The sequence below is a fragment of the Oncorhynchus kisutch genome, unplaced genomic scaffold (assembly GCF_002021735.2).
Source record: "Oncorhynchus kisutch isolate 150728-3 unplaced genomic scaffold, Okis_V2 Okis06b-Okis10b_hom, whole genome shotgun sequence".
In the NCBI taxonomy this organism is placed as follows: Eukaryota; Metazoa; Chordata; class Actinopteri; order Salmoniformes; family Salmonidae; genus Oncorhynchus; species Oncorhynchus kisutch.
Window position 1 is genome coordinate 9,551,003 of NW_022261983.1, and position 11,554 is coordinate 9,562,556.

An 11,554-nucleotide genomic window follows, 5' to 3' on the forward strand; every position below is an offset into this window, starting at 1 on the left:
GACGTTGCTTACATTTCCAAATTATTTTTTATTTTTTAATCCAAAATAATGTATTATCTTCAATACCATTCATTCTTTACAACTCATAATTCTCATACATACTCAAATACATTTCCAAATAATACTGAATTTAAATTACCCAAAACCTTTCGGCTAACCCAACATGTACCTGTTACCTTCCAATCTCTTTAATATCGTCTACTATCGTCTACCATGTGAATGACAACGTTCGGTCACTTCCACCGTAAAACACCTCCCAATCCAATCCGGTGTCTTTTTTTGAAAACAATGCCCATATTTGGTGTGAGCAGGTGAACGCGAAGGCGGAGGATGAGGCACGGTTGGGGAGAAAAGGAGGTATATAGTCTCCTGCTGAAATGTGGATGCTACACTTCATTGAAGACATCATTCCCGGATTCTTGAAGAGAAAGCATCCTAACTGACAGGTAATCAAACGCCACTATCCCGACGTTTGAGAAAGCCAATCTGAACTGTCGAGTTGTATCGCTAAATGTGTTCTATCTATGGATAAATCACTTGATTTGAAATACAGCTTTGCTGGGATTTGTCTGTGAATACGTGTTTGAGCTTTTGGGATCGGAGCCATAAATTGAGAAAAGATAAATGACTGATTGGAATTCTTTGCTTTGTTCCAAATGATTGTATTTGGTTCAGTTCCACTGTTTTTACAAGGTCTGCTAGTAGACTAGTTCTCTTTATTAAGTCTCTGGTTAAACATTTTAACTAATTGTTACAAATTACAGCCGACTATGGTCCTATGTCTACACTTACTAATGGGGACCTCTAATTTGTCTCATTTATATTGTAGTAATTGTTAGTCTGTATTGATGATATACCCTGACCCAGAAAATGGTATGGCTTTGTTCTTGCTTTTTAGGCCTTGATTCATTAATCATCGTTTGTTTTTTTACAGAATGGCTGAAGACGAAATTGCTGCACTGGTGGTTGACAATGGTTCAGGCATGTGCAAGGCTGGTTTTGCAGGGGATGATGCTCCCCGTGCTGTCTTCCCCTCTATTGTTGGAAGACCCAGACATCAGGTTGGAACCATACTGGGCTCTTGGATATCGGATTCACTTAATATAGGCTATACTTTTATACACAACTGTATGTGGACACTCCTTCAAATGAGTGGATTTGGCTGTTTCATCCACTTTTTGTCAGTAGAAGGTCCTTACTGAAAAGCTCTGACTTTCAACGTGGCACTGTCCTAGAATGCCACGTTTCCAACAAGTCAGTTTGTCAAATCTCTGCCCTGCTAGAGCTGCCCTGATCAACTAAGTGTTATCGTGAAGTGGAAACATCTAGGTGCAACAATAGATCAGCTGTGAAGTGGTAGGCCACACAAGCTCACAGAATGGGACTGCTGAAGCATGTAAAAATTGTCTGCCCCGTGATGCAACGTCAGCACAAGAACTGTTCGTCCGGAGCTTAATGAAATTAGTTTCCGTGGCCAAGCAGCTGCACACAAGCCTAAGATCACTATGCGCATCGTGGTGTAAAGCTCACTGCCATTAGACTCTGGCGCAGTGGAAACACGTTCTCTTGAGTGTTGACTCACGCTTAACCATCTTGTAGTCTGACAGATGAATCTGGGTTTGACTGATGTCAGGAGAACGCTACCTGCCCCGACTGTGTAGTGTCAACTAAAGTTTGGTGGAGGAATAATGGTCTGTGGCTGTTTTTCATATTTCAGACTAGGCCGCTTAATTCCGTTAATGGGAAATCTTAACGCTACAGCATACAATGACATTCTGGATGATTCTGTGCTCTTGTCTTTGTGGCAAGTTTGGGTGAAGACCATTTCCTGTTTCAGCATGACGATACTCCTGAGCACAAAGCGAGGTCCATACAGAAATGGTCTGTGGATCGTATGGAAGAACTTGACTGGCCTGCACAGAGCTCGGACCTCAACCCCATCAAACACTTTTGTGATGAAGTGGAACACTGACTGCAAGTCAGGCCTATTTGCTCAACATCAGTGCCTGACTTCACTAATGCTCTTGTGGCTGAATGGAAGCAATTCCCCACAGCGTTGTTCAAACATCTAGTGGAAAGCCTTCTCAGATGAGTGGAGGCTATTATAGCAGCAAAGGAGGGGACCAACTCAATATTAATACTCATGATTTTGGAATTTAGATGTTTGAGCTTGTGTTCCCTTACTTTTGGTAATGTTCTCGATATTTGACTTTGGATAGTTTGAAGAGGCTATACAGAACTCTTCCTTCTGGGGGGGCTCTTGAGCCAAGAGGTCCACTAAATGGACAAATATTGGCCAGAAATGGCCTCATTAAAAAGAAAGGGACACCCCTCCCCAAACCCACTAACAAAAGCATAATTTATTGTTAGCCTAAAAATTGTGAATTCATGAGTTAAGAAATTGATTGCGCTGTGTATGTGAAACACAGGCAACTCAAGCCAACATTGGAAACAACTTCTGTAGTGTAACTCAAGTTGTGTAGTGCAGGGACAAAGTGTAACGTAATGTCTCTTTCCCCAGGGTGTGATGGTGGGCATGGGACAGAAGGACAGCTACGTGGGAGATGAGGCCCAGAGCAAGAGGGGCATCCTGACTCTGAAGTACCCCATCGAGCACGGCATTGTTACCAACTGGGACGACATGGAGAAGATCTGGCATCACACCTTCTACAATGAGCTGCGTGTGGCCCCCGAAGAGCATCCCGTCCTGCTCACAGAGGCCCCACTCAACCCCAAAGCCAACAGGGAGAAGATGACCCAGGTAAGTGGGGGCATTAGTGTTTCTTACAAATAAACACTGTGGCAGTAGTAAATAAACCCAGCCATTTTATTTACATGGACTCCTCATCCACCAGCAGAATGTAGAGCAGTTTCACATCAGGGTTACTCTGTTCACCTTGCCTGAGGGTAGGTATTGATTAGTGGTGGGCCTCTTCGCAGGTATTTGTAGGTGTTTAAAACACCCTTTTTATAAAGAGTCTCTCACAGTCCTAATTCCCACCTTCTATTCTTCCACCAGATCATGTTTGAGACCTTCAACAGCCCAGCCATGTATGTAGGTATCCAGGCCGTGCTTTCTTTGTACGCATCTGGCCGCACCACAGGAATCGTGATGGATTCCGGGGATGGCGTTAGCCACACGGTGCCCATCTACGAGGGCTACGCTCTTCCCCACGCCATCCTGCGTCTGGACCTGGCCGGACGCGACCTCACGGACTACCTGATGAAGATCCTGACTGAGCGTGGCTACAGCTTCACCACCACGGCCGAGAGGGAGATTGTGCGCGACATCAAGGAGAAGCTGGCCTACGTGGCACTGGACTTTGAGCAGGAGATGAACACCTCTGCCTCCAGTTCCTCTCTGGAGAAGAGCTACGAGCTGCCTGATGGACAGGTCATCACTATCGGCAACGAGCGCTTCCGGTGCCCTGAGACCATGTTCCAGCCGTCCTTCATTGGTGAGATGTTTCTCTGTCTTCAAAGAGGAACTTCAGAAAAATGGCTTTTAACAAAGACATTTTCAGCTATTGTTGGCGACTATAGTAATTCTCGTCCTGAAAATGATGTTTCCTCTTGGTAGAGGTCACACAAGATGCACCCTCAGTTATGTATTGATATGACTATTCATAAGCACTAAACACCCAACTTTCTGGCTTTTTAAATGTATTTTTTATAAATCAGCGGACAAAGGTTCCAATTGGCCACTGGAGTCGCTCTTTAATACATGTACAAATGTTCTTGTCTCGACAATGTTACTCAGCTTAGTGACAGTCATTCACCACTATACAATCCTCTGGAGCTCTGAGGTTCTTGCCAGTTGCGTGTTCACTGACCTCATTAGAAGAGCCATACTTGTAGGCCTGTTAATTTCTGTTCCTGGGGCTGCCATTGACATGTACATGCTTGCTTTTGTAGGCATGGAAAGCACTGGAGTGCACGAGACCACCTACAACTCTATCATGAAGTGTGATGTGGACATCAGGAAAGACCTGTATGCCAACACTGTTCTCTCTGGTGGAACCACCATGTTCCCTGGCATCGCTGATAGAATGCAGAAGGAGATCAGTGGCTTGGCACCTCCTACTATGAAGATTAAGGTGGGCATTCAGTATGGCATCTTTATTTTCTCGATCTTTTTGGCTTCCCGAAATACTTTCATCGGACATCTAAAGTTGTTTTAGTGCAGAATACATTCATAAATTAGATCTCCCTGTTTTACTAATGAATACGTTCAAATCTCTTGTTGCCAGATCATCGCCCCTCCCGAGCGTAAATACTCTGTGTGGATTGGCGGTTCCATCCTGGCCTCTCTCTCCACCTTCCAACAGATGTGGATTTCCAAGCAGGAATACGAGGAATCCGGCCCGTCTATCGTCCACCGCAAATGTTTCTAAAGCCTTGACTCTTAACCTCGGTGTTACTCCTTTCAGGGAGTCTGTTATTTCAGATGGCTCTCCTGTCCAGAAGCCAACACCTTGCCCCTGTCCCCTAATTTGTGTGGCTCTAAAATGATCAGATGAGTAGCAGTGACTTCCACCTATCCTAACCGGTAGAGATAAAGCCATATTGTTTCAGTTCTACATGGTGTCCTGGGGGGGAGTGACAGGGTGGTTTCTGGGTAGGCTCAGTGTTAGGGTTGTAACATTCTGCCTTGTGTTGTATTTGTTACTATTAGTCTTGTATGTAACATCTGCTACTGGGCCATTGAATAAAAGTTCACTAATGTGATACTCTGTGTAGTCTATTTGCAACATTAAGTCTTGTAATGTGTTTGTCACTTTTTTTTTTAATTTACTGATCATTTCAGGGAATGATGTGGTTTGTAAACACACTTAATGTATTTGTCATTGGCTGGAACCCACTGCAGGTTAAATCAAATGGTTTTCTCATTGTTAAATTCTCTTGGTGAACTTCTTGTTTATGGTTTATCTCTCAGATCTTTGGGATGTGCTGACATACTTTCATCTCAGTATAGATGAAGGCAAGGTGAAGAAGCCACTTCTATAATGTCCAGTAAAAGCCCACTGTCTTTGACAGGAGTACATGCTAATGAACGGAAGTAGCTGTTCTAATCCCATCAGGGATGATGTGAACATAAGAGGACAGCTCAATTTATGTCAGGGGGGTCTTGTCATGAAAAGCTTTGCAGGTGTGTGTTCTACACCAGTGCTAAAACACCTGTTGACAGTAATTAAATCACAGACTGAAACAGGTGAGTTTACCAAAGAGCTCGCTAGACCCGAAGCCTGTTTTGGTATAGGTAACGCTGGTCAACTGGGTGGGACTTCATATGGCAGGCACATTTCACTCGAAGCCAGGTTCACTGATTATTTTCAGTATTTATCTAGACCTGGGGCACCAGATTAGTGCAATTTAATAATCCTATCGAACAGCGCTAGGGTTAGTCCTGGAAGTTGCACCTTCAGACTCCAGGCCTGCAGCTGGAGATCCCTGATTTACATCCTGTCCACTTGATGGCAGTGCCGTCTTCACATTCTGTCACATGACCTACACTGGTAGGGGAGCAGGTGCTGATGTCACATGCCCTACACTGGTAGTGAAGACTGTGCTGACTGAGCATGGGAGAACCTCAGTGGTTTAATCTAAACCCTTAGGGATCTTAGTCTGTTTTTTTGGTGGCTGCATGTACCTAGAACTGATACTGTATAGGCCTCATATTCATATCTGGACTGGAAGCCAGTTCCACTGCTTTATTTTTCATTGTTCCCCTCTAATCAGGTATTGATTTAGACCTGGGATACCAGGTGGGTGCCAATAATGATTAGGTAGAACAGAAAACCAGCAGTACTCCAGACCTCCAGTGTATGAGCAGTACTCCAGACCTCCAGTGTATGAGCAGTACTCCAGACCTCCAGTGTATGAGCAGAACTTCAGACCTCCAGATCTCCAGTGTATGAGCAGTACTCCTGACCAGTGTATTTCTCCTTCTCCCAAATCCAGTCAGCTGATGTTCTGAAAGAGCTGCAAAATCTGGACCTACAAATCAGCCGGGCTAGACAATCTGGACCCTTTCTAAAATTATCTGCCGAAATTGTTGCCACCCCTATTACTAGCCTGTTCAACCTCTTTCGTGTCGTCTGAGATTCCCAAAGATTGGAAAGCAGCTGCGGTCATCACCCTCTTCAAAGGGGGGGGACTCTTGACCCAAACTGCAACAGACCTATATCTATCCTACACTGCCTTTCTAAGATCTCCGAAAGCCAAGTCAACAAACAGATTACCGACCATTTCGAATCTCACCATACCCTCTCTGCTATGCAATCTGGTTTCAGAGCTGGTCATGGGTGCACCTCAGCCACGCTCAAGGTCCTAAACAATATCTTAACCGCCATCGATAAGAAACATTACTGTGCAGCCGTATTCAATGATCTGGCCAAGGCTTTCGACTCTGTCAATCACCACATCCTCATCGGCAGACTTGACAGCCTTGGTTTCTCAAATGATTGCCTCGCCTGGTTCATCAACTACTTCTCTGATAGAGTTCAGTGTGTCAAATCGGAGGATCTGCTGTCCGGACCTCTGGCAGTCTCTATGGGGGTGCCACAGGGTTCAATTCTTGGACCGACTCTCTTCTCTGTATACATCAATGATGTTGCTCTTGCTGCTGGTGAGTCTCTGATCCACCTCTATGCAGATGACACCATTCTGTATACTTCTGGCTCTTCTTTGGACACTGTGTTAACTAACCTCCAGATGAGCTTCAATGCCATACAACTCTCCTTCTGTGGCCTCCAATTGCTCTTAAATACAAGTAAAACTAAATGCATGCTCTTCAACCGATCACTGCCTGCACCTGCCCGCCCGTCCAACATCACTACTCTGGACAGCTCTGACTTAGAATAAGTGGACAACTACAAATACCTAGGTGTCTGGTTCGACTGTAAACTCTCCTAGGTAAAGTCCCCCCTTATCTCAGCTCGCTGGTCACCATAGCATCACCCACCTGTAGCACGCGCTCCAGCATGTATATCTCTCTGGTCACACCCAAAACCAATTCTTTCTTTGGCCGCCTCTCCTTCCAGTTCTCTGCTGCCAATGACTGGAACGAACTACAAAAATCTCTGAAACTGGAAACACTTATCTCCCTCACTAGATTAAGCACCAGCTGTCAGAGCAGCTCACAGATTACTGCACCTGTACATAGCCCACCTATAATTTAGCCCAAACAACTACCTCTTTCCCTACTGTATTTATTTATTTATTTATTTATTTTGCTCCTTTGCACCTCATTATTTGTATTTCTACTTTGCACATTCTTCCACTGCAAATCTACCATTCCAGTGTTTTACTTGCTATATTGTATTTACTTTGCCACCATGGCCTTTTTTTTGCCTTTACCTCCCTTATCTAGATCCAAGATGGCGTAGCAGTCGGACGTCTTGTCGTGTCGTGTCCCTTGTATATATCGTATATATCGTTTTTTTAACATATTTTTACTCGCATATCTTTTAAAACATTTTGCTAAACCTCAACTTCTAAATACTCTCCTGCAAACCGCCTCACCCAATGTAGCTATTTTTTCCAAAGTATTTATATTTACTTCGGATCCGGATCCCCTCAACTGAAGCTAGCCAGCTAACTACCAGCAAACCATTGCTAGCGGTCTTCAGCTAACCGGTCATCAGCTAACCTTTAGCTCGGAAAGCTCTCGCCGGTTCGAACAACGCGACTCTAACCAGAGCATAACGGACCTATTTTTAAATGTTTATCCCCAGATTCCCACCGCAAACGGAACATTTTCAGCTGGATCTTCACAACTAGCTAACTAGCTAACCGCAACCCCGGATGATTACTCCTGGCTAGCGTTTCCACCCACTTAGCTTGAAGCTAGCCCGGCCAGAGCTCCTGTGCTACCACCAAGCATACTCCTGGGCTACAATATCCGGACCCACGACCGGTCTATCGATGTCACCGCATGAAGAGGCATAAACAGACTCACCCCATCGCGACGCCCCCCCCCCAAAGGCTAACTTTCTAACCCTTGCTATCTCCTTGCTTGCTAATTCGGCCTGCTAACTGCTAGCTTGTTTAGCCCCGGTCCGCTAACTGCTACCTTGTTTAGCCCCGGTCCACTAACTGCTATCTTGTTTAGCCCCGGCCTACTAACTGTTAGCTTGTTAGCACAGGCCTGCTAACCGTCTGAATCGCCGTGTCCCAAACACTCACTGGACCCATATTTACTTTCAATCTCTTTTCGATTTTTAATTTGTTTATACCTTCCGGTAACCTGCCTCACCCAATGTGATACGGAATCGCTATCATTTTTAATTTTTAGAACACACTCAAGAACCTCCAGAAGCTAACCAGATAACTAGCTACAAGCTATTTAGTCATTGTTAGCCACTGCTAGCGGCTTTTACCTTTTATCTTCTGCACAGCCAGCCAGTTTTTTTTAAACCTGGATAATACTCGCCAGTCCAGCTTCCCTGCCCCATCCACCGCTGCCCCCTGGACACTGATCACTTGGCTACATAGCTGATGCATGCTGGACTGTCCATTAATCACGGTACTCCATTCTGCTTGTTTATGTTTTATCTGTCGGCCCCAGCCGCACTCAGGCTCTGTGTGTAGTTAATCCGACCCTCCCTGCCTAGTCAACGCCATTTTACCTGCTGTTGTTGTGCTAGCTGATTAGCTGTTGTTGTCTCACCTACTGTTTTAGCTACTGTTTTAGCTAGCTCTCCCAATTCAACACCTGTGATTACTGTATGCCTCGCTGTATGTCTCTCTCAAATGTCAATATGCCTTGTATACTGTTGTTCAGGTTAGTTATCATTGTTTTAGTTTACATTGGAGCCCCTAGTTCCACTCTTCATACCCCTGATACCTCCTTTGTCCCACCTCCCACACATGCGGTGACCTCACCCATTACAACCAACATGTCCAGTGATACAACCTCTCTCATCATCACCCAGTGCCTGGGCTTACCTCCGCTGTACCCGCACCCCACCATACCCCTCTCTGCGCATTATGCCCTGAATATATTCTACCATGCCCAGAAATCTGCTCATTTTATTCTCTGTCCCCAACGCTCTAGGCGACCAGTTTTGATAACCTTTAGCCGCACCCTCATTCTACTCCTCCTCTGTTCCGCGGGTGATGTGGAGGTAATGCATGTCCCCAGGCACCCTCATTTGTTGACTTCTGTGATCGAAAAAGCCTTGGTTTCATGCATATCAACATCAGAAGCCTCCTCCCTAAGTTTGTTTTACTCACTGCTTTAGCACACTCTGCTAACCCTGATGTCCTTGCCGTGTCTGAATCCTGGCTCAGGAAGGCCACCAAAAATTCAGAGATTTCCATACCCAACTATAACATTTTCCGTCAAGATAGAACTGGCAAAGGGGGAGGAGTTGCAGTTTACTGCAGAGATAGCCTGCAAAGTAATGTCATACTTTCCAGGTCCATACCCAAACAGTTCGAACTACTAATTTTGAAAATTACTCTCTCCAGAAATAAGTCTCTCACTGTTGCCGCCTGCTACCGACCCCCCTCAGCTCCCAGCTGTGCCCTGGACACCATTTGTGAATTGATCGCCCCCCCATCTAGCTTCAGAGTTTGTTCTGTTAGGTGACCTAAACTGGGATATGCTTAACACCCCGGCAGTCCTACAATCTAAGCTAGATGCCCTCAATCTCACACAAATCATCAAGGAACCCACCAGGTACAACCCTAAATCTGTAAACAAGGGCACCCTCATAGACGTCATCCTGACCAACTGGCCCTCCAAATACACCTCCGCTGTCTTCAACCAGGATCTCAGCGATCACTGCCTCATTGCCTGTATCCGTTACGGAGCCGCAGTCAAACGACCACCCCTCATCACTGTCAAACGCTCCCTAAAACACTTCTGTGAGCAGGCCTTTCTAATCGACCTGGCCCGGGTATCCTGGAAGGACATTGACCTCATCCCGTCAGTTGAGGATGCCTGGTCATTCTTTAAAAGTAACTTCCTCACCATTTTAGATAAGCATGCTCCTTTCAAAAAATGCAGAACTAAGAACAGATATAGCCCTTGGTTCACTCCAGACCTGACTGCCCTCGACCAGCACAAAAATATCCTGTGGCGGACTGCAATAGCATCGAATAGTCCCCGCGATATGCAACTGTTCAGGGAAGTCAAGAACCAATACACGCAGTCAGTCAGGAAAGCTAAGGCCAGCTTCTTCAGGCAGAAGTTTGCATCCTGTAGCTCCAACTCCAAAAAGTTCTGGGACACTGTGAAGTCCATGGAGAACAAGAGCACCTCCTCCCAGCTGCCCACTGCACTGAGGCTAGGTAACACGGTCACCACCGATAAATCCATGATTATCGAAAACTTCAACAAGCATTTCTCAACAGCTGGCCATGCCTTCCGCCTGGCTACTCCAACCTCGGCCAACAGCTCCGCCCCCCCTGCAGCTACTCGCCCAAGCCTCTCCAGGTTCTCCTTTACCCAAATCCAGATAGCAGATGTTCTGAAAGAGCTGCAAAACCTGGACCCGTACAAATCAGCTGGGCTTGATTCCTCCATGCAAATCTCTTCTAGAGCAGTGATGTTTTGGGGCTGTTGCTGGGCAACATGGACTTTCAACTCCCTCCAAAGATTTTCTATGGGGTTGAGATCTGGAGACTGGCTAGGCCACTCCAGGACCTTGAAATGCTTCTTACGAAGCCACTCCTTCGTTGCCCGGGCGGTGTGTTTGGGATCATTGTCATGCTGAAAGACCCAGCCACGTTTCATCTTCAATGCCCTTGCTGATGGTAGGCTTTGTTACTTTGGTCCCAGCTCTCTGCAGGTCATTCACTAGGTCCCCCCGTGTGGTTCTGGGATTTTTGCTCACCGTTCTTGTGATCATTTTGACCCCACGGGGTGAGATCTTGCATGGAGCCCCAGATCGAGGGAGATTATCAGTGGTCTTGTATGTCTTCCATTTCCTAATAATTGCTCCCACAGTTGATTTCTTCAAACCAAGCTGCTTACCTATTGCAGATTCAGTCTTCCCAGCCTGGTGCAGGTCTACCATTTTGTTTCTGGTGTCCTTTGACAGCTCTTTGGTCTTGGCCATAGTGGAGTTTGGAGTGTGACTGTTTGAGGTTGTGGACAGGTGTCTTTTATACTGATAACAAGTTCAAACAGGTGCCATTAATACAGGTAACGAGTGGAGGACAGAGGAGCCTCTTAAAGAATAAGTTACAGGTCTGTGAGAGCCAGAAATCTTGCTTGTTTGTAGGTGACCAAATACTTATTTTCCACCATAATTTGCAAATAAAATCATAAAAAATCCTACAATGTGATTTTCTGGATTTGTTTTCTCATTTTGTCTGTCATAGTTGAAGTGTACCTATGATGAAAATTACAGGCCTCTCTCATCTTTTTAAGTGGGAGAACTTGCACAATTGGTGGCTGACTAAATACTTTTTTGCCCCACTGTATGTTCTAATTAAGCAATAAGGCCTGAGGAGGTGTGTTATATGGCCAGTATGCTGTACAACGGCTAACAATGCAGAGTGCCTGGACACAGCCCTTAGCCGTGGTATATTGGTCATACAG

At 45.6% G+C, this 11,554-nt stretch overlaps 1 protein-coding gene across 1 annotated transcript; it reads left to right on the forward strand.

Moving 5' to 3' along the window:
* The first annotated feature begins 221 nt into the window (after positions 1–221).
* LOC109879555 (actin, non-muscle 6.2-like) lies at positions 222–4,753 on the forward strand. Its single transcript, XM_020471724.2, has 6 exons — positions 222–446; positions 935–1,061; positions 2,522–2,761; positions 3,020–3,458; positions 3,916–4,097; positions 4,251–4,753. The coding sequence occupies exons 2-6, from the start codon at positions 936–938 to the stop codon at positions 4,392–4,394; spliced, it is 1,131 nt and encodes a 376-aa protein (XP_020327313.2). The 5' UTR covers positions 222–446; position 935; the 3' UTR covers positions 4,395–4,753.
* Positions 4,754–11,554: the final 6,801 nt, after the last annotated feature.